This window comes from Ctenopharyngodon idella, chromosome 7 (assembly GCF_019924925.1).
Source record: "Ctenopharyngodon idella isolate HZGC_01 chromosome 7, HZGC01, whole genome shotgun sequence".
Taxonomy (NCBI): Eukaryota; Metazoa; Chordata; class Actinopteri; order Cypriniformes; family Xenocyprididae; genus Ctenopharyngodon; species Ctenopharyngodon idella.
Genome location: NC_067226.1, coordinates 29,404,107 through 29,430,857, shown reverse-complemented (window position 1 = coordinate 29,430,857; position 26,751 = coordinate 29,404,107). Strand labels below are relative to the sequence as shown.

Below are 26,751 nucleotides of genomic sequence, written 5' to 3'. Positions count from 1 at the left end.
CCTTACCAAAGCATGAATACAGACTTGGAAAAAGCTCCTGGTAATTGTGGGTAAATAAAGTAGCTAGGGCAGTATTAATAGCTTGTCATTTGTTTGGATGGCTGCCTTTCATTCTCCTGTCCGTTCTTTCTCTCTCGATGGAGGTAATTGTCCGAGGAGGGAAAACAATGATGAGATCTCAAAACACGCCACAGGAGACAATGCAACATTTCCCTCGGCCTGACCGCTGCTAACCTTTCACATACACAGCCACTGATTTCTGCCTTTTACTTTGCAGGCATACATTGCATCATTCTCTGAGAGAAACAGTTTTCAATAAAGAAAAAACAAACAAGACGATCAAAAGTTTGTCAAGGATTAGAAGTTTTAACTAATGCTAATATGACAAAACTGAAAACACGATTCATCCATTTTGCAGATTTTACCATATTAAATCCCATTCTGCAGAATTTAGCTGATTTTCCTCTACATTTTGCACAGATTTCAAACTAATTTCATTTGAGTTTTTTTATTAGCATGTTGCTAAGCCAACTGTGCAGTCCATAAAGCACAAACAAATATGCTATTGGATATTAAGTTATTTTTATGTTCTTATTTACTTGTATTGGCACTTTGGGGTTGAATGAAATACAGGTTTCAGATCCCATATTTAGTTTGGCATGACGGTATCTTAGGAGGCATAATCAAATTTGGAACAGCCATTTACACAGAACACGATTTAAAAATGTGACACGCAAGATAGTGAAAAAAACAAGGTCTAGGTACACTTTTTTTTTTTTAAGTTTAAATTCTTTTTTAACTTGAATGCTGCATTTTTAGAAAGCCATGTCATGTGTGAGACACAGTAAGATATGAGCGATAAAGGCCCATTCACACCAATAACGAAAACTAAATAAACACACACTGCAGTTTTGTCATCTGCTGTGCTCACATCGTCATAATTACGAGATGACAACACACAACATTCTACTCGGAGCTGGTCATGTTATGCATTTCTGTGTCAACACTATCAACACCAAAATTAATCTACAGCAGTCACATTGTACAGTTCAGAGCTCTCAGAAAATTCTGAGTTTACAAGTTGTAATTACGAGTTCTACCTGGACGTGAACGCTTTTTACAAGTTGGAATCTCGTAATTACGGTAATAGAGTGCTACATTGCCCGTCCCCTTTTTCAGCGGCGCTGGTTCCAGAAGTTTTTATTTTTCGTTCAGTTTTCCAATAGGAATTTTATAATAGTCTTTGTTAAAGAGTTATAAGCCATGAACCAAGCTAACCAGCTTTGAGGTGAATCACAACACTACAAACTTTGATTTGAAGCAAAAAATGTTTTTTAAAATCGGAAAAAAGACAAAAGGTACAAGACTGTGTACTTAACGGCTTTAGTGAGGGAAAGAACTACAATCCCACGAAGCATTGTGAACAGCAAAATTGAATGAAAATGGAGGAATATATAGCTACTTATTTACAAATGCTGATTATATGTATAAGAGTGATATATTTTAAGTTTATTGCAAAATATGCATATATAACAAACAAACATTTGAGTATTTTGAGAGCTTAGAGAGATCAAATAGATTCACAGTGTGTTCATAGGAGTGGGCGGAGCTAAAGAGATCTTTCGGAGCGCATTTTCACCAGGAATTCCACTGTTAAACATGATTATTTTACAAATAAGCTAAAAAAACGCGGTCTGGTGGCTTTAGCAGAAGCAAATAGGTCTGTCTTTAAAGGTTTATAAGTTATGTTCAAAATCAATTTCCTAATGGAGAAAATGAATGGAGCTTTTACTTCCAGAACTAGACCGTTTCACTGTATTCTGGCATGTTGGGAACGCACCAAATTGTTTGAGCTCTTTAAAGCAGGATGGATTTTGATTGGCTGTTAATGTGTTTATCGTTCATAAGCTGGAAAAAATAATTCTGAAAGTGATTCCAGCTATATCAATCCTCTGTGCTGTTACTGTTATATTGTGGAGTGAACTCTACTATTCTTTTAAATTTAGAAAGATTTTTAAAGCTGTATCTTTATCGTTATCATCCTGGGTATGAACGAGTCTTAACATGTTTACATAGAGAAACAATGCAAAAGCAACACAATGGATGCAAAAACACTTTCTGTAAGAACGGTCCCATAGCATCAGAAGCACAACTATGATGCCTTAAAATACTCCCTTTGTAGGCAGCACTGATATCACAAATATAACTGCAGAATTACTTACAGTCTGAAGCATTGAAACAGCAGCGTCATGCAAATGAAGTGCTAATAATAATTGACATACATGCTACACTAATGTCTCAACAGCAAGACTGAGGTTAAATATGTCTTTCTGTTTCTACATGCATTCAGAATAAGTACAATGTTGTTTACAAAGAAACCAAACCCAAAAACCCTGATGTTCCTGATGTCTTATCAATATGTTCTTGGGACTCTGGGCTGAATTATGTTAATGGACATGGAAAATCTGAAATCATCTAAAAGGAATGACACGGCAGCAACACTTCAGTCACCCAACACACACACTCATGGCATCTCACATCTCACATTTCGACATTTATCGAATGTGGCAGCACTCATTAATGGGTTCACAGAAGTGTGACTGACGACCGCTGAGGATGCGATGTGAGAAAGATTGTGTGTGTGTGTTACTGAAAGAGTTTCCTTAACATAAGTCTAACTACATGACTGAATCTTTCTCACATACCCTGAGTTACTATGGCAACCTGATCTACTGCTGCTGACTACTTTTTCACTCCAAAATCTGCCTTTTCCTGCTTTTAAAAGTGTGATTACATCAGAGAATCTTAGCCACAGTTAGAAACAAAATTGTTTCATTTTAAAATCACAAAGCATTGCGTCTACAACTGTAAAAAAAAAAAAAAAAAACTATCTGTCCATCCATCCGTCTATCTATCTGTCTTTCTGTCCATCCATCCACCTACCTAACCAATTTAACTATCCATCTATCCGTCTTTGTCCATTTATCCGTCCGTCTCTCCTTCCATCCAATATCCATCTATCTATCTGTCCATCCATCCACCTACCTAACCAATTTAACTATCCATCTCTCCTTCTATCCATCCATCCATCCATCCATCCATCCATCCACCTAACCAATTTAACTATCCATCTATCCGTCTTTGTCCATCCATCCGTCCGTCTCTCCTTCCATCCAATATCCATCTATCCATCTATCTATCTATCTATCTGTCCATCCATCCACCTACCTAACCAATTTAACTATCCATCTATCCGTCTTTGTCCATCCATCCGTCCGTCTCTCCTTCCATCCATCTATCCATCCATCTATCTATCCATCTGTCTTTCTGTCCATCCATCCATTTACCTAACCAATTTAACTATCCATCTATCCATCTTTGACTGTCCATCAATCATCCATCCATCTATCCATCCGTCCATCCGTCTCTCCTTCCATCCACCCATCCATCCATCCATCCGCCCATCTGTCTCACCTTCCATCCATCCGTCAGTCAGTCTATCTATCTATCTATCTATCTGTCTGTCCATCCGTCTCTCTCTATCTAAAATATTTACCTGTATATATTGTGTACATGTTATCTATCAAAATATATAACAATATATCTCCTACAAACAGCTGAAGGAGCATCACACTAAAAACTGACTCCTCAGTAATTAGTTGGGCAGATGGACACACACACACACACACACACACACACACACGCACACACACACACAGTTTCACCCTTGTAGAGACCACATTACAGCTTATTCTTAAAATATCACATCACACATACCCTTACAAAAGCACTATAGGGGTACTATGGTACGTAATGGTATAAGATGGCACTACTGTGGTACTGTATGATTAACCTATCCATATACCACAGACTCTACATGGTACTCCAATGTTACTTTAAACACCACCATGGTATTGCATGAAAGTATCCAAAAAAACCATAGTTTTAACATATATAATACCATTTTTGTAAGTGAAGCTAACGTTCATATGCACAAACCTAAAAACACACATTTATAAACACTCGGACACACACATACACACATAAAGCCATCATGAGGCCTGTGTGCTCCCTCTGGTAGTTTATAGTTGCTGCCCTACATGGCCACAGCTTCTGGAATAGCAACTGCCATCTGATCTGACCACACAATCTCTCCCTCGCTCTCTGAAACACTTTCTCTCTGTAAGAATAATACAGAAATAATAAATGACGCTAATACACAATAGGACCTGAAACTCTTGAAAAATTAGAGTCAGAATCATTTTCTTTTTCAACAAATGATGAAAGTGTTTAGCCTTTGAAATATGCAACCATGTTACCAAATTAAGAACATGGGTTAAAACAACTGATTTGTGTGATTGTTATTTTCTAGCCATTAAAAAAAATATATATATAAATTAAATTTAAAAAAAAGAATAAAATTGACATTTTGAGAGATTCTGTAAGGTAAATGCAAACTGATTAACTATTTCAGAAATAATGAAAAGTAACAATGATTTAAAAAAAAAAAACAAATGCATAAATAAATAAATGAAAGTAATATTCTCTCTTTCAGCATGTGTATGTTTGCCTCTTCACTGTAAATAAATCCAGATATATGAGAGGCCGTTACATAACACAGCAGTATAAAACATTCACACTGCACAAAAACTAAAACCTTAAATCTTTGGGTCAGTCGTTCACAGGAAGTTGTATCTTTTAATAAAAATACTGACAAAGGTTGTTTGAGAAACTTCAGTTTTAACCATGTAAAAATAGATAGCACTACCTTTTCTCAGGAAATGCATACAAATATTTTAGAAAAAAATGTGTGATATTTCCAATTTAGGAAAATATCATTTAAAAAAAAAAAAACATGTTTTTAGATGGTAAAAGTCAAGTATTTTGTAAATAATATTATTAGTAGTTATTCATGGGTAAGCATTATAAATTTCTTTGCAAATGTCACCATAGTCTGAATCTGATCTGAAACTCAGAGTGTGCCAATGAATTTCAGCATCAAGAACGACTGTCATGTCCTTATGATATCTAACCCCTGACGAATAGATCAGCTCACACTCAGAAGCAATGGAAACATTGTAACTCTACTCAGCTACAGAAGTAGAAGCGGCCCTCACAAAAAGGACTGGCAGAAAGAACCGACTTCACACCGCAGATAATCGACGTCAACTTAATTTGATCAGTGATGACTTTTCCCACATGAATACAACAGTTTGTTAGCAAATAAGGATCTTGACCAGACTTGTGTGAAGGATATTTATAATTCACTTGGGCATTGAGTATATGTAGGTATTGTTTACATCTTGATGCATGTCAAAGATCATTTCAAGGTCAGAGTAATGTATATATAGGAATTTCTACCCTCCAAACAGTATATTTTTCTTGGAGTCTTGGATATTTTACAGCTGTGTGACGCAGCTAATTGTTCCCCAGCCTTTTAATAAAATTCATTATCTTGATATATTTGCTCTGAAATTAATTCAAATACTTCTTTTCAGTCAGTGGAACTGTAATTTTTTCACTAAATGTACACAAGGAAGAATGTACAATTAGATTTATTTATGTACCATTATTTACAGCTTTTTTTTTTTGTAGATAAACATCTAACATTTTTAGAGGGCTGCTTGCATTGAAATGTAGTTAAAAAAAATGATTTGAAGGACGTCTCTGTCGTAATTTTTGCTTATTAGTTTAAACCAGAAATGCTGTTAAAATACGTCTGTCATAATGGTTTTGAGAGTCTTTGCAAATTTAACTCACTAACACGTTTTTAAGAGAGTCAAGTGGACAAAAGCTAAAGATCTCCACGCCACTCAAAATATCGCTTAGTGTGATTTTACCTACAAAACATTAGCAGGTATAAATATTTACCATACTATCCTGTTCTAAGCATAAAAAACAGAAACCAACCCAATTAAATTGCCACAACATTAGCAAGGACATGCTAATGTGGCTAAAAATAACAGTGAAGTTGACAGTTTAGCAATAGCTTAGCTACAGCAGCAGCAACAAATTGTCTTAAAATTTAGATTTAATTTAAATGTTTCACTATTTGTAATAACATTACTAGTTCTATATGATATGAGAGATTTCCCATATCCGTATGTCCCTCTAGATGGCAGCACTAAGACTCTTTTCTCTGATTCCTTCTCCTATAGATGCTATTTAAAGGGTTAGTTCACCCCAAAATAAAAATAATGTCATTTATTACTCAGCCTCATGCCGTTCCACACCCATAAGACCTTCATTAATCTTCGGAACACAAATTAAGATATTTTTGTTGAAATCCGATGGCTCAGTGAGGCCTGCATTGGCAGCAATGACATTTCCTCTCTCAAGACCCATTAATGTACTAAAAACATATTTAAATCAATTCATGTGAGTACAGTGGTTCAATATTAATATTATAAAGCGCCGAGAATTTTTTGGTGCGCCCAAAAAACAAAACGACTTATATAGTGATGGCCGATTTCAAAACACCTCTTCATGAAGCTTCGGAGCGTTATGAATCTTTTGTGTCGAATCAGCGGTTCGGAGCGCCAAAGTCACGTGATTTCAGCAGTTTGGAATTTTGACACGCGATCCGAATCATGATTCGACACGCTGATTCATAACGCTCCGAAGCTTAATGAAGCAGTGTTTTGAAATCGGCCATCACTATATAAGTCGTTATTTTGGTTTTTTTTGGCGCACCAAAAATATTCTCGTCACTTTATAATATTAATATTGAACCACTGTACTCACATGAACTGAATTAAATATGTTTTTAGTACATTAATGGATCTTGAGAGAGGAAATGTCATTGCTGGCTATGCAGGCCTCACTGAGCAATCGGATTTCAACAAGAATATCTTAATTTGTGTTCCGAAGATTAACGAAGGTCTTACGGGTGTGGAACGGCATGAGGGTGAGTAATAATTGACATTATTTTCATTTTTGGGTGAACTAACCCTTTAATAGCAGCCATTAGGCTACCCTACCGGCAGTGTGATGTCAGCTATTTAAAGCCAGATTGTGAGAGAATTTAAAGACAGAATTTACTAGTCAACAGCAGAGCGACGCTTAGAAACGATTTGTCTATTTTCTGCTGCCTTTTGAAAGATATCAGAGCATGTTGACAATCACTTCATTACTGGGGCTTCTGTATATGTGCGCTGGGGAGCTAGAACAGGTGCAGAACCCCCACCCCCACGCAACCCCCATATTCGTTTCATTGCAAAATGATGCACGTTCTATATTTACGCTGTGATATCAGCTCCTTATGCTGATCCTACATGCCTGAGGATGTTTTAAAGACCCTGTGACATGGACTCAAGTCTGAAACCCATCTCATAGGCTGAAGCCTTTAAGTTTTTTTTCACTGCAATAACATTAAGATTATTACCTTGTTGTTGTTTTTTTTAAAAATAAGCTTCATGTAATCAGACTGGCATCATTTAATCAGCTCAATCGTGTTCAACTAAAAAAAAAAAAAAAAAAGCTAAAAAAAAGTGTCACATCCTCCAGGGGGCGCTAGTGGACATGTTATCTCCACAAGAAATAAAATCTCACTCAACCATTCTCTTAACTGAATGGAAAAAAGTGACTAGCCTTCTGAACTATTTTTTTTTTTAAGCTGAGGGGCAGAAAACAAGTATTGACACATGTGAAGTACATGGATTACGTCAGGTCTGAGGTGCTGGCTATGCTACACCACCATGTGCACCTTAAAAATGTGCGCCATTAAAATAGTGACAACTGACATGGTGCCGTTTTTGAGAGCTATCGAATACAGAGGGAGCAACTGCACAGGCAAAGGAGCTCAGAAAAGACGGCTTTAAGAATGGAGGGAACGAAGGAGGAATACGGGAGATGGGGCGGCAAGGTTCAGGAGTATTTTTAGGGCATGTTTATTCACAGGCTGAAATGAACCCTCCTTGCACTTCTCTTGCTCGCACACCATCTGTTGAAGTCTTTCAGCTTCGTCAGGTCTAGCCAACATCCCACAAGGGTTTGTGAGACGCCTTTGGAGTGCCTGCACAGGCAATTGCTTTTCTACATTATTAAGGCCTTTTCTTGCAAAAAAAAAAAAAAAGACAGTAAAATATTCAAGACAGTTAAGATTAACTTCTTAAAAAAAAAAAAAAATAAATAAATAAAATAGACATCGCCAGTAGTGACCAGCATATTTATTTTTCTCCCACTATGAGAACAAGTAAAGCATCTGAAAATAAGGCAACTTGTGAATGCAAGCTGTCTATTTCTGTCTTGACAAACGTATCCGAGCCCGACACCACAATTCTGTGGTTTGCAGAGATCAATCAGTGGTTCTTGGCTGACGTCACCTCAGACCGTGGCACGAGCTCCACTGACGGCTATTGAACGTCACCTGTCATTTCTGTCAGCCAGATGATCTTCAAAAACGTCGTCTTAACCTAACTTCTCTACCTTCACACAGAAAAGCCGGAGTAACTAAAGAGCGACGATTTAATCGTTTAAGGCACAGGTAGGTTTAAAAAGTACGCGTTACGCGCGCTTTTCTGTGAGGTGATTTTACAACTCTTATAATTTAACGACCGTCTAGGACGGTGTCCATGTTCGTCGTTGCGATTATGAACACGGTTTTATAGAGTCATAATACATGAAGACAGAATAAAATTAGCCACAATCTGAACGAGGAGGGCGGGGATGTGGTAAGACAACACTAAGGAAAACTGCCAATTAAACCAACAGCTGTACAACATAACTCGCTTGTCAGATTGAATCAATAGTAAAAATATGTTTTAAATCGCGTTATATAGTAAGTTCAGTACCATTGTTTTCTTCATGATTTACTAAGGTAATCATAAATACCGATGCAATACCAGTAACTACAGCTATTCTTACTATGGTAAAGGAAATAATTACATAATGAAAACAGGATTTCCTTAAAGCAATTCAACATCATTATTTTGTGACCATATTATAACAATTACTGTAGTGACTAGCATTTTAGCAAAAGCTATGGTTACCACAATAAATGTATATAAGGTATAATAAATGCCATATACCATATGTAATACCATATGATAATTTACATCAACATTACTACACTTATTGCTGCTACATAATCATACAAACGAAGTAAAAAAGTATTTTGTAATTTATTATTTTTTAATTATTTAAAAGATGACTAGTAACTATTGTATTTTGGTGGAATCTACGGTTACCATAGTAAAGTTATACAAAAGGTAAACACAACAAACAAAAATCTTCCCCCCAAAGTGACTTGATCGTGTTGCAGTGATTTTCTGAACATTGACATGAACATACCTTCCTCTGCTGTTTCTCCCAGGCAGGGTCCAGCAGAAGGTCCCTGTCCCAGTCATCCTCCTGAGTCATGTAGTCTTCCGTAGTAGTCATTGTGTAGGTGTTATACTGCACCTGTGTCTCAACAACAGTCGCCATCTTTTACACTTATCCCTCTAACCCCTAATATTAGAAGTTACGTGCCTGTGCTTTAGGTTGTAATCTAAAAATCCTGTCCGTGCTTTAGAGGAGAACACCCGCTCAGTGTGTACTTGTATGACCGTGGAGGAAGAGGCCAGACTCCACTCGTCTGAGGTGCCTGTGTGGAGGTGCGAGCAGAACTTCTGCTGCCCAGTGCTCCTATCCTGGTCAAAAGTAGAACACGTGACTGCACCCCAATAAATAAGAGAACTAGTTGAGTGGGTGTCGGGTTATGCTACCTAAAAGGTGTGAGAGGTGGGACATACTGTACACTGGGACCAATTAATGGAGGCTCTTTTAGTGTAGGGCAGGGACAGACCTCATTCACGCCTACTTGTGCCCTCCACTTTGCTAAGAACACCTGTTGTCCTTGGCAGTAGTCTATATAATTACCCAAGCAGCAGTTCTGGGGCCAGTTTAAAAACATCCAGCTAACTGCTATAGACTGAAAATAGATGCACAAGCAGTTCCCAGGCCTGTTTCCCCCTTAATAAAAAGTACCTTTGCTGTACATAAATTACTACACACAGTTGTGCTATCACATTTAGATCAAACAGAAAACAAGTCTGTAATAGGTTATAAGTTAGAAGTCCAATTCCAAGGAAAGAATTCTTATGAAAAAAATGTAAACTTTTTGTTTAATTTGTGTTGCAAACAATAATTTACTTCCTAAACAAGAAATCATTCTTTAAAGTTATGACAAGAAAATGAACACAACATAACATATGCTGTCATAGTACTAGTTTATTGCAGTAAGCATGCGATGCCAATCAGTGTTCATGCAGAAGCTGGTGTAGGAGAGTACATTTTACCGCAAGGTTTTTTTGCAATATACACACAATAACAAATCATGCATATATTCATTAGAAGGTGATAAAAACATTACGACCAGCTCATATTCTATCACCTGCAAAAGAAATTATTCTTGTTTCGTACATGAGTTATAAAAATGAGTACTGGAGTTTCCATTACACTCAGTAGGGGTATCCTTATAAAGGGATTAAAAAAAAGATCCCTGAAAAAAATAAAAAGGAAAAAAACAAAAGAAAATACTTGAGCGGAGCTTTCTAAATATAAATAGGACACAACCCCTAGAAATTGTGTTATTGTTATTGTCCAGTTTGTGCAAGAAGGGTGACGATATCTAGGGAGGAAGTAGTCAGAGAGAGCATTCTGTTATCCATGGAAATTGTGGAGCGTATACCATTTAGATTCAAAGAGATTTAAGCAGAAAGTGTATGTTGGAGAAGGTGAGGGATTCATTTGATATTACAGAACTGAGATCCTGAATGGAAGGTTCCTCTCAAACACCGTTGATATCTATCTGCCACAGACATCTGTTATTATTAACGAATGCCACAGATATCACAGAAATCTGTCAATCACAAATATCTGCATGTCAAAGACCTTCATACCACTGACATTGAGAGTACCATGGTTCCTCTGTCTCCGAATAACAGATATCTTATTTCAGGTAATGGACAGTTCCTCACCCTCCAGGATAAGATCTAAAATTGAGATAATCTAGTCTTATTCCCTCATTTCTACAGGCAAAGGTAAACGGCCACTATGGACTTGCTTCCACAGACACACAAAAAGCAATGCAGATGTATGTGACAATGCATGCCAAGACAATACATGTCTTGGCATGTTTTAGTATAGGAAAGAAAAATCATCATCTCATGTGGCTGTAAAATCAAGAACAACAGCACCTTCTAGTGAGATAAACCACACTTCACTATCATGCTCCCTCTGGAGGAAAGGTCCCGCAAGTAACGCTCAGGCAGCTTAGGTTCAGCAGTGTTTTTGTTTTTTATAGGACATTCCTCTACCAGGTATGTAATCTAAATCTGTGCTACCTACTTATCGTACATTCAGCTATTTCAAACAAACATCATAATATCAGACTCTCATTTGAACAGGTAACACAATGTAGCTTTAAGATTACCATGTCTTTTAATCTGACAAAAAAAAATTGGGTAAACCCTAACTATTTGGGATGACTTTGCCTACTGTCAATCTAGGAGGTAAAAGCAGAGATTTATAATAAGAATGATTTGCTGGGTTTTGGCTCAGCAATTTATCAAGCACTCAAGCACTGCCCTCCAAGATAAGGGATACCAGTGTCACTGAGTCCAAATGAGAGTCTTGCAAAAAAAAAAAAATTTGGCCAGTGCCTCGTGTCTAGTCAAAGAGCTTTTGGGGATGCGTTCAAGCAGTGGTTAACACTGAACAAACGTAACAATTAGCACTGGGGATGCGGCGAGGGCGGCGGTGAGTTGGGCGTTAACGGCGAGTAGACTCGAGGAAGCCTGGGGGGCAGGGGTTAAATCAAATAAACAAACTAAAAAGGCACATGGAATGAGGGCCACGTGAGGTTGACGATACTGGAGGAACTCTTGAGCAAGGTCCACATCTGCCAAGCCTACAAATAGTTTGACTAGCAAGCACTCACCTTTGTCACACACCTTTATCAGCCACCCCTGCTAACTTGTTTTAACCCTTATTTAAAGCAGTCTTTTATGCAGTGACAAATAATTCCATTCATTCAACCGCTTTCGGACACACTATCACCACATTCTCTCCAAAGCTAAACCAACAGATCAATTATTAGAGCACCAAGCACCAACCCATTACCGAGACACACTAACCACAGAAGCAGTAAATGGTCACCCCCGCCGCCACCCCTTTTGGCAGTGACAGATAGTAGCATAACACTGGTGTTTAGAGAACCCCATTAGCTACAGCAATGGTGACGAGAGGTGAGGAATCTACAAGAGGGGTGGGGTGGTGGTGAGGAGAAATACAGCGGATACACGGTCAGGCGCAAACGCTATCAGGGAGGACGACAGGTTGAAAGGGGGGCGAGGCGCAGTGCGTTTACCTGAATGGAGTCAGAGAGACCTTCCCGTTCATTGCGCGACGCTAACTTTCTTCCCCCCATACCAGCACTGCTTATGGTGTCCACAGTTCCGTAGGGACCTAGTTTAGTTGGAACAGTCACATCAGAAAGCGTTTGATTTTGGGGGGTGAAACAAGAAAACAAAAAGAAACATGCACAATGGAAGCAGATGCGAGCGAAGCCTTGTGGGAGATATCTTGAATTTACATTTGCAGCCTCGTCACGTAAAAATATCAGAAAAGGAATTGTAAAATGGTTTTACAATGTGGGTGCCTCCTGACACTCACACGTGAAAATGTTTTACAATATGCTTGCCTCATAAAAGCATAGTCATCTTTGTACCACACTGTTAAAGAAGCTGCATGGGGACTATGGGTGGTTAAAAAGTACCAAAAGCTTGGCTGAAGATTTTGCTGCTCCTGGGGAAGGGGTTTGGTATGGTGTGTGCAGCTGGGGGGGGGTATAGAGTGGGGTTGCCCCCAGACTTACCCCATCCATAGTGACAGGGGTGAGATTGGGATCAGTCTCTAGTCCTTTAGCTTCTTTTCGGGGCTCCGATTCATACGAGTCTGGTCGTTTCACAAAGGAAAAACAATCATGAAACATCAAAAGGCAAGAATAGCTAAAGCTCCAAGCAAAAGCTCTTGAGTTTCCTCTGTAAATGATCAGGCAGGCTCTTTATTTGAAGGCTTATTATAGTCAGTAAAGATCATGTACAGATCTTTAAGTCTTCTCTTCTGAGAACACTTGCGGCAAAAAACAATTACTGTGATAGATACTACAGACATGAATGTCGATGCAAAACGTTTTCTAAGATCACATTCACACACTGGCATCCTCAGCACGAAGGTGCAAACAGGGGCATGGTAAACAAATGAAATACTGTCACTAAATGAGAGGCAGATGCAAAGAGAGATGGAGAGAGATGCAGTGAGGGTCATCTATGGAGTTGCAGCAGCGAAATGAGCAGGAAGACTGAAAGAAACTGATAGGAATCTCCCAATTCATTTAATCCCAAATCACAGCACCACAGAAGATACAGCACTTTCGTGTAGCCTTAATCCAGTTTCACATTATAAGACTACAGATAAAAAAATAGCAAACTTGAATACATTTCTCTACTAAGGCATAAGAATCATAGGCTACTTATGATTTTGGCTGTTTTTCTAGAAAAATGAGAATTTTGGCTATTAACAATCATTGTGAAAAAGCCACAAGAAAGAACATTGTGTCTCTCTTATAGCTGTAAACAAAAGTTAAAAATTAAAAAGAGTATGTCTCTTTAAAATGATACGTGAATCCCTTATCACTGTTTATAAAAACATGATAGCAATAATAAAAGACACTTACAAAAACAGATTCTACATTGCATCATGGCAGTTAAGTTGGCGAGCATAGAGACGCTCCCATAAGACAGATCCCAGCAAAAGCTGACTAGCTAAACCTTCCTCTGATTGGTTGCCCATACATCACCATATCTATGGAAGTAGCTACATTAAAGTTGGTGGGGAGAGAAGTCACAGTGTCTTTCAGCTTTCAGGATGGGTGGACAGGGATGGAAGGGTGGGGTTATAGGTCATCACTAAAGTTTCTCCCATCTGAGGTGTAAGGGATGCGTATGTATGTGCGTGAGGATCGAGGTCGCTTCCCTCCTGTCGTGTCAACCAATGGAAAGCATACACACTATACCAGTCCCAGAGAAAAACAAGAAACACACAAAGACGTGAAAAATACTTTCCAACCCTGGTCCTACACTTCACACACCTTTGGAGTAAACATACATTCAACGTATTTAAATGCACTGAAATCTAATATCTTAATAACAAAATGAATGTGTAAACTGTTAAAGTTCATATAACTATAATCAAGCAATATTTAAAAAGATCAAGTCCAGTATTCATTCATAGACTACAAACACTTAAGAATATAAAAGTTAAAAAGCATCATGGCTAGTGCCTAATCTACCCCTCAAAACTAATTGGCTATAGATTGAAGGTTTCTTTAAAGAGACAATGTGTTATATTGGTTAAGTGTGCAGGAATGAAAGCATGCGGTTTCCCTTTTCAGCCCTGACTACACTGGGTGTGTGTGAGATCAGAACCAAGGTTAGAGACTCCAGTCTATAGTTAAAACTGACACAGCCACCGTCTTCAACCCAAGCGCACACACGTCAAACATACACCTGTGGTTTCTTTCTGACACACACACACACGCAGCACAAGGAAAGGAGAGGCAGAGAGGACGTGGAGCACACTATCGGAAGGGTGTTTCAGGGGTGTGTAGGGCGAGTTCGGGGCGGCGGAGGAGGGGCTCCTTGTGCGACGGCGGAATCGGCGGTGGCTCATACACGCGAGGTGTTGCCATGGCGATGGCAGCAGCGGCAGGCACGGGGGCGGCGGGCAGCACTGGCCTGAGGGAGTCGAGCGTTGCCACCTGCTGAGTGGGGACACCAGGCAGAGTCTGCAGTGCGGACATCGCTGCAAGGTGGTTGGGAGGTGGGTACGCATACTGGTACTGTGGATATTGCTGCAGCTGCTGGTACTGCTGGTAATATTCCGCGTAGTATCTGGGAGAAATGGAGGAGAGAAAACAGACATGCACATCCACGCAGACAGGAAAAGAGAGACAGAAATCACATAGACATGCATATACAAACAAATGTATAGACAGGTAGAGAAACACAAACACAGAAACACATTTACACACACACACACACACACACACACACATAACCACCACTGTAAATCGGTTCTAAAAAGCCAACATTTGGAAATGTACAAACTTTTGCTGTAATCATTTAGTACGTGTCTTTACCTGGCTACAGGGTCGTCCTCCTGTGCAGCGGCTTCCTCTCGACCTGCAGGTGTGGGTAACAAGGCTCTGCGCTTGGCCCTCTGGTACATAAATGGTTTCATAACAGGGTCTGGCAGTAGTGGGGCAGATCTTCTTAGTGGACTCCGGTCCCTCTCTCCAGACTTTGAGCTAGCCTGTTGCTGTTCAGCTAGCACTTGCTGTCCTTGTGCAAAGTAGTGCGCCCTTGCTGCCTCAAAGAAAGCTGCTGTGTCAGCTGCCCCTAGAGCCCCGTAAGCTGGGGTAGCGCTGTAGAGAGCCGGTGCTACCGTATAAGCTGGGTTAACAGCAGTACCTGCCGGTACCTCCATGCTCGGCGCTGCAGCTAGGAACACTGGATTTGCTACAGCGGGCGTGTAAACCTGTGGACCATAGGCAGCAGCGGCAGCTGCGGCGGCTGCGACTGCGCCACTTGTCATCTGCCCATAGAGAGCTGGGTTAACAGAGCCATACATTTGTGCGGCAGCTGCAGCAGCACTGTTGTTCAGTGCCTGACTTGCGACTGTCCCACTGTAGAGCTGATTGGCAACCGTTCCATACACTTGACTAGCTAGTGCTCCATAGACCGCTGGTGCTACCGCTGTTCCACCTTCCGCCCTTGCACCAGCAGCTGTAAGTCCAGTCAAAGCAGCATAGGTGGGGTCAAAAGTTGAGGTGTTGTATACGGAATTGTGGACACTCTGTTGAACCTGCAGCGGAAGGCCGGCAGCTGCAGCAGCGGCAGCGGCTAACACGGCCGCTTGGCTCTGGTACTGCTCCAGGGTGGGCTTACCAGCTGGGCATTCACCTGCATAGTGACCCTGTTTTCCGCAGCTCACACACGGGATTTTCCCAGTTGGAGCCTGCTTACTTGGCTGAACTTTGGACAGCTCCACGGATAGTGGTCGTCCTTTGAAAGAAGTCCCATGCAACGCCTCAATAGCCTGCAGCGCATCCTCCTTGTTCTCCATGTGTACAAAAGCATAACCTGCAGAACAAAACAATCTTATTATTATGGGGTCCAGCTATTAAATGTTAGAATGATGCAAAACCATGTGGTCCCCTGCATGAGCTCTAACACATATTTTAAGTCAAGTCACCTTTATTTTTTATAGCACTTTATACAATAAAAATTATTCATAGCAGCTTCACAATAATAAACAGGAAAGTATCAGAATTAACGATGCACACTTCAAATATGAGACAAGTTCAAATTCTGCTTTAAAGTAGCTGTAGCAAAATAAGTGTCATTACTCAGCTCAGTGATGATTTATATCAGTTCAATAACTGTGTAAAGTTAATTCATTATGGAACAAGTTCAAATCAGCTATAAGCAGTTCTACTGAAGACAAGAGTGTTGTTATTCAGGTTGAGACAGTTCAATGTTGATTCAATTTAGTTCAATCACAATGTTGATACTGTAAACTTCACCAGTTTTGGAAAAAGAATGATTCAGCTATAAAGCAGATCTTTATTCAGATTACCCACAAACACCACTTTAAATCAGCAGTAGCCAAACCAGCTCCTGAGGAGCTACCTTACTGCAGATTTCAGTTCCAACCTTGGTCCAACACACCTGCCTGTTATTTTGAAGTTGGTTCAGGTGAATTTGATTAGGGTTGTAGCTGAACTCTGAAGGATGGTAGCCCTCCATGAGCAGGGTTGGCTACCCCTGCACTATGTTTTTGCAACTACTTGATACTCTCTTACCTTTCACCTTATCGCACTCCAAAACTTTCCCAAAGGTCTGAAACAGCTCCTGGAGGTCTTCTGTGGTGCACATACTACTCAGATTACCCACAAACACCTTCGTCGAGTGGAGTGGGCGTCCTCGGGACTCTTCGACCACGAGGTTACGACCTTTAAACTCTCGGCCATTGAGCTCCCGGATGGCACGTTCAGCAGCGCCCTCTCCTTGCAGGTGTACGAAGGCAAACTGCCTCAAAACGCTACAGCTAACAACCTGGCCGTATGACTCAAAGATGGCTGACAGTTCTTCTTGCGTGGTATCCAGGGCCAGATTCCCCACGAAAAGCTTAACCGTGTGGCCCTTATCCATTGTGCTGAAATGAGTGAAAGATGATTTTTCAGTAATTGACATATCAGACAAGGACATAAAAACGTGTAAGTACAATTTGAAAAGTTAGGGGTAAGTACTCTCTTACAAAAAAAAGTAATGTGGCTGTGATGGTACAGTGATGGAATCAATATTAAATATTATTCCATCACAGTCTTATAGTAATCTGAAATAAATACCATGATGTTAGTGAATGACTATCGTACATGGGTGTTTCATATAATACCAAGGTACTGCTATGGTAATACCATGGTATTCAGACATGTCCCCAATACAACAACAACAGTGTCGTTTTGTACTTTTTTGTTAGCATCATTTCCAATTATTTGGGGAAAGAAACGCATAGATTTATACAGGCTTGAAGAATAATAGTTACATGATGGTTTGTCCTTAGTGAAAACAACATGTGTTAATTTGTTTGACGTGACAAACGAAAGTCCTAAGGTAAAGATGACACCGTGTTTCTCAATATCTTAAAAATACATATCACGCTTAATTAAATTTAGTCATCATAGCACATTAACAACGTAAATTATTCAGCACACCAAAAACAATGGAATATATCAAGGAAACATTTATTCAGCATAAATGAATTGGTTGCAGTCACAAAGCCACAGCAATCTGGTGACGCAGCGTAAACACGTCCACTTCCTCAATGTAACAGCTCACTGAACGAGCACACAAACAAACACCACACATTAAAGGATAACTGAATTCTTTTAACACTTACAAATCTCATGCACCCATTTAAACGAACGCTCGGACGTATAAATGTGAGAAACGCTGACTCGCCGTTCTCTTTATAGCGTTCTGGCGTCAACTACACGAGTAGCGCGTGTCGAGTGATTTACTGAATGTAACATTTCTGACACCAGATATTTACAAAACACTCCCGAATCTCTTCCGTCATCAACAACACAAACGTCCGCGATGCAGCGACATAGTTTTATATTTCCATTGTATATGTGTGTGCGCATTTACTATTCATTCTTTCCAAAAGAAATCTCTAGATGACTCATTTTGAGAGGATTTTTTTTTTGGTGTCCCCGCGCCCCCCAAACCCTTTGCGTTTTTTTATAAATCACACCGAGGGCTCGGCTACATCATTCCGTGTTTCATCGGTAATCGTTAACTATTGATCCTATATGATGAATTATGGAATTGCTTAAAACATAAACGCATATAGAGAGGAAAAAAATCTTCCATCTTACCTAAGCGGTGCGGGGTTTCAAAATGGTCGGTCCACTTCCGTTCTTTAGAAACGCTCTCATTCTTCAGCAGTGAGGACTGAGCGCATGCTGATGCATTCACTTACACATACTGCGCGTGCATCTCCATTGCTTGTACACCATGCATCATTTTTGTGTTTTTCTTGTTATGTTAAACAGGAATTTAACAAAACTTAGGTCAAAGCAAGCAGAGACCTTGCAAAAAAGTACTTTAAATGCACCATGGTACAATCACAGCATTTTTTAATCACAGCTGCTTTCTGTAAAGTTTTGCTAACTTCTCTGAATCTGATATGTACTGTACGCAACTCTGGGGTATGTTTTTTTTTTAAATAAAGAAAAATACATACTTTTTTTTTAATACATAGCACAATAAATTAATAATTTGGGCTTATTTTAGTGAAAACCAATGCTTGCTTTTTTACTAGGATCAAAGATGTGTTAAAAAAATAGCAGTGTTGTCCGTTTCTGTTAGTGGGAACATTATTAAACAGTTGCTTTTGGTTTTATTTATTTATTTATTCAATTATATGTACAACAATAATCAAAAATCATTTCAAACAATACAAAAATTACTTTAGGTCACTTAGCTAATGGGAAATTCAGATTAATGTAAGGATAAAGTGTCATTACAGAAGTGCTTTTTTTGATATGATTTTTTTGAAAACGTTTGCAAATTGCCCCATCGAAAAACATTTAAATTTTTTAATTCAGTCATCATATAGTAATACTTTTCTTTTTTAGCTTTTTTTCTAAATTTAAACTTTGAAGTTACAGCAGAAGTGTGTAAAATCTGACAAACTGACATATAACGGAATGAATTATCACTGTCAAAATTTGAGAGAATTTAGCTATATATCCACACCATCTACATATTACATAGTTACACATGCTTTGATTTCTGTATTTGTAGCATGTGGATACATCAGAATTTGGCTCAGAATCTCATCTAAACCTGAATCTCTACATTCATAACGGCTTCAGACAGGCACGTTTTTGGTCTCTTATCTCCTTCCTTCCGTATCTGTGCTTCACATCCATCTGCATTCCTTGACGTGTGTGAAGGTCGCATCCTCACCCCATTACAGATTTGCTGCCGGTGCGTCAGTGACTTTCCGTCCTCTCCCAGCGATGGGCCGATCTCTCTCCTCCCACAGAGTCACACCATCGCAGGCACAAATCTGTTTGGGGTTCTGAAACAAACCGGCCGATCGTGCAATGATTCCACATGCCAGCCTGAGAAAAGAGCGAGAGAGAGCGGACATTAAGCAAACACACACAGTCCACTGAAGAACATGAAACACAAGCGAATGAGCTCTGCACAGAATGGGATTTGATTTCTGTAAGAGTAAATACCAAGGCGGCTGCTTCGCTTAAACCAGCTCATTATACAGACATTAGAAGAAGTGTTTTATCTGTTTGATCTCTGTCATTATGTTTTTGTCTGGATAAAAAAATGATTCAGACACAGTGATTAAGCACAGTTAGTCAGCAGACACAGAAGAACCCAATATTAATTACGTTACTAAGAAGTATGACAGTTAAGAACTAGACATTATTATTGTAATATTGTCAGTCCATATAAAAAAAATCTTTAATGAATAAAGTGATAAAATCCATGTCATAATCAAATGCAGGTTTCTTACGACTTAAAGGATTAGTTCACTTTGAAATGAAAATTAGTCCAAGCTTTACTCACCTTCAAGCCATCCTAGGTGTATATGACTTTCTTCTTTCTGATGAACATAATCGCAGAAATATTAATAAATATCCTGATGCATCCGAGCTTTATAATGGCAGTGAGCGTTGCCAAACGAGTATGAGTTGAAGAAAGTGCTTCCGTGTACATCCATCCATCATAAACGTACTCCACACGGCTCCAGGGGGTTAATAAAGGCCTTCTGAATCTAAACGATGCGTTTGTGTAAAAAAAATATATCCATATTTAAACAAGTTATGAAGTAAAATATCTAGCTTCCGCACAAGCCGCCTTCCATATTCAATGTACGCAGAAAGTGTAAAACTCTCATAGTTCACAAAGCTTACGCTACGTCCTACGCCTTCCCTATCCAACTTACGGAAAAAGTGTAACAGATGTGACGCCAGCTTACACTTTCTTTGTAACTTCAATTCAGAAGGCTGTTTACTTCATAACTATGGAAATTTTTTACAAAAAAGCATAGCTTTGCTTCAGAAGGCCTTTATTAACCCCCCGGAGCCGTGTGGAGCACATATTTATGATGGATGGATGTGGATGGAAGCGCTTTCTTCAGCTTATACTCATTTATCCTGCTCACTGCCATTATAAAGCTCGGATGCATCAGGATATTTATTAATATTTCTGCGATTATGTTCATCAGAAAGAAGAAAGTCATATACACCTAGGTTGGCTTGAGAGTGAGTAAAGCTTGGGCTAATTTTCATTTTGAAGTGAACTAATCCTTTAAAGGGGAGCTATTTTACCACTTTTTACAAGATGTAATATAAGTCTCAGGTGTCCCGAGAATGTGTCTGTGAAGTTTCAGCTCAAAATACCCCACAGATCATTTATTATACCATGTTGTAAATGCCCATTTTTGAGTGGAAGGAAAAACATGCTGTTTTCGTGCATGTATCTTTAAATGCAAATGAGCTGCTGCACCCCACCCTGCTCTTTAGAAGAGGGCGAAGCCTGTACAACTCGTGCCTTGGTCCGGATACTAACAAAACATATGTTTGGTTTTGATTATCATCTCTATCGTGGCCACGCTCATGTGACATTGCAGTTTTTCGTCATCATGAAAGTTATTATCTGCATGCATTTTAAAGCCATTACAGTTTAAACTTCTTATATATGTTTTTTTGAGTGCAACATCTGAAGCACGCACACAGAAAGCTGGCTGTCAGACGGTGTAAGTATTAAACTAAGTTCTCTTTTACGTCTTATTGCACTTAAACTGTCAAATACACACAAGGTTATGTCAAGAACACAAAGTTCACATAAACAGCCGGTTATGTCTGTGAATGTAAACAGCAGGGAAAGAAATCGCATGCTGCTACTGCTGTATATGCTGTTAATATAAACGAAACAACAACTAAAAAAAAAAAAATTACTCACTGCTCTTGATTAAATAATTTTAGTTGCTTTAATACATTTCTTGCTGTTAAATGCTTTAGCGAGGAGATAAACATGGCGGAGCTCACTCAGGGGAGGAGCTAAGCTAATAGGGCAGATTCTATCGCCAGTCATGGGCGGGGCTTCCCTGTACTCTTACGAAAGAGTAGAAATCTGGAACCGCTCATTCGGAGAGACTGTTTATGATTTATGGGGATTATAAAAAAAAGGAGTGGGTGGATTTTTATCATTATAGGCTGGTTGTTTACACACACTGTGGACACACATCTGTGTTCAAACACCTTATAAAAGTGAATTTTGCTTAATAGGTCCCCTTTAAGTATATAAGTATATCCAACTTTATTTGCATACATGCAGTTCGCTTTAGTAAAGTGATTAGATACTATATAGCAAATGTCAACTGTTTGATTGTTTATATAGTCGCAAATTGTAAACTGTATTAACACGCAACTCTGTATATAGAGTTGGATATGTAAGTACATCCAACTTTATCTGCATACACACAGTACACTCAAGTAAAGCGATATATACACTACATAGCAAATCTCAACTGCTCAATTGTTTATATCATATCAAAATGTAACTATATTATCAGCAACTCTAATCTGCTAAATGCGACATGAAGATATCATCAACATTAACAGCATGATTTTAAAAACAATGTGTTGTGAAAAGTGCTATACAAATAAAATTCACCTCTCTCCTGAGTTTCCTGTTATTTTGGACAGCCGGTGACTCCCACGGCCCAAATCATCCTCCCCAGAATCCACCACCAGAGACCGACCAATCACATCCCACACCTGTCAAACAGTGAGCAGGAGAAACAACATAGCATTGCATATCATAAATGAACATGTGGCCTTGGTAAGAAAATAAAAACTTCACAAATCAATGCATGCATGACTATTTTCAGATGATATGAGAGTAAAAAGAGAGGTGTAACCATGAAATACATGTAGTGACAGAGGTTAGTCAAAGTGTAATTAACGTAATAACAGAGGCTTTAGATAATTACATATGTGAATCCAAACACTCCGCCGTAGGGTTTATAAACACACCTGACTGCTTATACTGGCAGCACCTCCAAGCAACATGGGACTGTATTTTGAAATCATAGCTTTATTACCTTTATCTGAGAGTCTTCTAGCCGGAATGAAGCTCTGCCATCAGGGCCAGCCGTAATATTTCCCAGATCACCCACATGCTAGAGAGCAGACAGTCACAGCATTACTCCAGACCTCCGATCCTCTTTATCCACAACCATTTATTTTCCTTATAGAGTCAATGTTAGTCAATATAAATATAAAAATAAATAAAGCAAAAAATAAAAATAAAAAGGAATAGAAAATACAAAATTCTGTCATTGCTTCTTTAAAAAACTATATAAATATAATTAGAAACATTATAAATATATAGTACATTTATTATTAATACACAAACACTATATAAATATAATTAGAAACATGAATATATAAATTAATAAATGTATTAATACATAAATACATTAAATGTATACTATATATATATATATATATATATATATATAATTGAAAATACAAAATTCTGTTACTGCTTCTTTAAGAATCTATTCTATATGATTAGAAATTATAAATGTTTCTATAATTAGAAACATTAAAAATATATAAAACATTTATTATTAATACATGAAAATTAAATGTATAATAAATTATATATATATATATATATATATATATATATATAAAATAATATATATATTAAAAAATATAGTAAAATAAAGCATAAAAAAGAAAAATACAAAATACAAAATTCTGTTATTGCTTCTTACAAAATAATAAATAAATATTATTATAAACATTCAAAATAAATAATACATTTAATAAATAAGTTAAATATATATAATAATAATTGATAATGAACTGCACTTACACAGCATTATTAATCTTTATTAGTGTTAATTTCAACATTTACTAATACATTATTAAAATCTTGTTAACATTAAACATGTCACCTATATATATATATATATATATATATATGTATATATATATATATATATATATATATATATATATATATATATATATACACCAAAATAAAAGTTATAAAAAATAAATAAAAAGTAAATAAATAAATAAATAATTAATAATAACAGTAATATAAATAAGTAATTAAAAATACATTACTTCTTAGTTCTACTACAGTATTACCATAGTTTTTAGGACATTTTGGATACTGTAAAATACCACTAGACATTGTATATAGAATACACTGGGGCTAGTTGTCATCTTTATAAACTATAAGGTTTGTTTAAAATAAACAAACAAAAAAAAAACACTCATTAACTATAAGTTTTACATAAGGGGTAACACAAGTTTAGAATGTGTTCAGTAATCTTTTTTCTTGGTGAATAACAATAGAAATCTCCAATATTTTTGTAGCCAAGGCTTTAAAGGCACAGTACTGTATGTAGAATTCTCACCACTAGAGGTCGCCAATTCAAAACAAAGGCGTAGCTTGATGATGCCGAGTTTGAGCGCAGAATCTTGGGAGATGTCATCTTTAACTCACAGCCGGTGGAAAAGAATCGGGATGGGACTCGAGCAGAAATCATGTTCATGGATGAGATTATTAATGTTACTGTAGTATGAAGCAGAGCAGGGCGAGTGATGTTGGAGCTGAACGAGGCTGCTGGAGAGATTGCTAATGAGAGACGATCGCAACACACGGTTCGACAGCAGCGGAACTTTTATTATGCCGCAGTCGCCGCTTCAACTTCTTCCAGTCAAGCGTAAGTGGGGTAACACAGCTCTGTTTTATTATATTAGATACATTTGAGTGTGTTGCTGCCGAGCGAACGCTGTGAGACACTTGTTGCACACTGCAGTAAGCTAGATCGATTTTAGAATGTTAATAATATTAATATTAATAAATGCTGGATGGCTTGTGCCGATAAATGGCATGCAATTAAATAAAAATGTATTGTATGATGGAGAAAATGCTGTATTACTCTTACTAAAAATAAAGCTGCATCTGATTATGCTATGTTAGCCACTTGACAAAATAGTGTTTTTCTCTGGGGCATTGTAAAACATGGTACTCACGGAAAATCAAGAAAACTACATTTAAACAATAAGACTAAATGTGTTGAGCTATATAACAATAATTAATTTTCTGTCTATAAATGTAACCAAACAGTTATTCCCTTGTCCAATAAAACATGTAATATATTTAAGCGTCTTTGGTGTTTCCGTGGTTTTTACAAAATAAAACTGGAAATCGAGGGTAACGCGGGTATGACGTCACTGATAGGCGACGCATGGACAGTTGAACACGTCCATGTCCTGGTTAAAAATTGCTTATTTGTCAGGATTTAAACATTCTTGGAAATATTTGGGATCATGTACGTACACAAGTCAACAAAATATATAACACTGTTCTAGTGGTTTTTGGATATTTGAATCCAAAAATCCTACATATTGCGCCTTTAAGGTTTGTGCATAAACAGAAGCTAATAACTAAAAGAATTCAAAAGTAAATGTACCCTCTCAGAGTCCTGAGGAGCTCCATGCTGCTTCCTGAACGGATTGAAGTGATCTCCACAGCTCAAGGACAGAGAGCACAAATATAATCATGATTATTTAGCAAACACTGTGCAGGACAAAGTCATATATTTGATTCTGATATCTGATTTTAGCTATAAATAAGGTAATGCGGTGTGCATTTTGTTTCAGGGGAATTTTTTTAATAAATTTGACACATGATCACCAGACTGGATGAGTTTCATGCTCCTAAACCCATTATAACAAACACAGACTGATGCTTGCCATGCTTGATTTAAAGGTCAAAGGTCATGATACCTCATGCAATCCTGTGTGAGATCGCCCAGTTCGTGCACATGCAGGCCGTGTGCTCCAGGCGCCAGCCCGTCAATCGTCCCGTCAATCAAACAGCGTTCCTGTGACAGCTGCAGGAATCGGACCACGCCCTGCACTAGCCCCGCCCCACTGACCATCGCCACAGCAGCTCCCAGGTCTGATAAACAACACACACAGATAAGAAGCATTAGGTTTGTTTCATGCTGTTCACATTGTGCTTTCACACTAAGAGCGCTTCTGCTCACACCTGATTCTGAGCTGCCCATTCCTTTCAGCACCGCCCGTCTGCCTGTGCTTTCAATGAGACTCTGGACCTGTAGAGAGGTGAGCGCCGTTTCAACCAGAACCTCCTCCTTAGCCAGGTTTATGTGCACCGATTTCACTCCTAAACACACACATACATACATATGAATGTTATAATATCTCATGACACAAAAGTGTTTCATGTTGTGCTTGACTCACCTGGTTCTTTCTCCAAGACGCCCTTTACAGCATTAACACAGCTGTCACATGACATCTGCACCGCAAACTCAATCTAAGCAAACAGGCAAATAACATGGACATTTTTTTAAAAAATGAATGAATAAGAGAAAATGTGTATTTAAATATTTATTAGATAGCTTTTTCCACCATTTTAATCTCCCCTTTTCAGTTCACCTAAATCTGTGACAAATATGTTTTTTTTAAATACAAATAATGTAGTATATATATGTATATTTGTATATTATTGAGCTCATAATAAACAGCATGTATGATCATTTATATTAAGTTTTGATTAGTTTTGGATTAAGGTTTAGCATATCACACTGCAGAACACTGTCATGTCAGACAATAAAAATCATAATGTCCAGACAAAAGTATAATATTCAGTTTCATAAGTCGAAATAAATATAAAGTACAAAGCATGTAAAAATGAAGAAGAAAATAACTGTGCAAGCCATCAAATATAACACGATAACAATAAGATGAACGTAACTTGACTTGAATGAAAGACGTTATTACAGTTGACCTACTAATATTCTTCGTAAACAAATAATTTAATGTAACACACCTCATATTAATATATGTAATTAAACCCCTAACTAATTCTGATAACAGTATTTATTTTCAAAATAATTAATCTTAAAGTCATTATTCGCACCTTCGCTGTTCTGTTTGTGTCCATCTCTGGTTCGCACGCTGACAATGACGTACGCGGAAGTTCCGCGCTCAGAAAACGTAATAAAATAAAAGTCCTATTAAGGAAAGAGAACATGCCAATAACAAAATAAGAG

General features: G+C 38.1%; 3 protein-coding genes across 6 annotated transcripts in view; all 3 read right to left on the bottom strand.

The window, feature by feature from the left end:
• Positions 1-9,943, bottom strand: part of actn3b (actinin alpha 3b) — a 34,188-nt gene extending 24,245 nt beyond the window's left edge. Inside the window, exon 1 of the mRNA XM_051898379.1 lies at positions 9,292-9,943. Coding sequence (XP_051754339.1) covers positions 9,292-9,426 — 135 coding nt within the window. The 5' untranslated portion in view covers positions 9,427-9,943. The remainder of the gene's footprint in view (positions 1-9,291) is intronic.
• Positions 9,944-10,194: 251 nt separating this feature from the next.
• On the bottom strand, positions 10,195-18,647 carry rbm14b (RNA binding motif protein 14b). Of its 4 annotated transcripts, XR_007930762.1 has the most exons (6): positions 18,488-18,647; positions 16,910-17,262; positions 15,185-16,187; positions 14,718-14,936; positions 12,860-12,939; positions 10,195-12,450 (listed from the first exon to the last, which is right to left on the bottom strand). XR_007930762.1 is itself a non-coding variant. In XM_051898385.1 (5 exons), exons 2-5 carry the CDS (start codon positions 17,256-17,258, stop codon positions 12,930-12,932), a joined length of 1,581 nt encoding a protein of 526 aa, XP_051754345.1. In that variant the 5' UTR covers positions 17,259-17,262; positions 18,488-18,647; the 3' UTR covers positions 10,195-12,929. The 4 variants fall into 4 exon arrangements, 3 of the variants coding, with proteins under 3 accessions (XP_051754345.1, XP_051754342.1, XP_051754343.1); XM_051898385.1 differs by having other exon boundaries at positions 10,195-12,939; XM_051898382.1 differs by having other exon boundaries at positions 10,195-14,936.
• Positions 18,648-19,003: 356 nt separating this feature from the next.
• LOC127515125 (copper chaperone for superoxide dismutase) lies at positions 19,004-26,707 on the bottom strand. The gene is made up of 8 exons (XM_051898386.1): positions 26,619-26,707; positions 25,940-26,012; positions 25,725-25,862; positions 25,460-25,634; positions 25,144-25,204; positions 22,747-22,824; positions 22,317-22,420; positions 19,004-19,741 (listed from the first exon to the last, which is right to left on the bottom strand). The coding sequence occupies exons 1-8, from the start codon at positions 26,640-26,642 to the stop codon at positions 19,588-19,590; spliced, it is 807 nt and encodes a 268-aa protein (XP_051754346.1). The 5' UTR covers positions 26,643-26,707; the 3' UTR covers positions 19,004-19,587.
• Between the last annotated feature and the right edge of the window lie 44 nt (positions 26,708-26,751).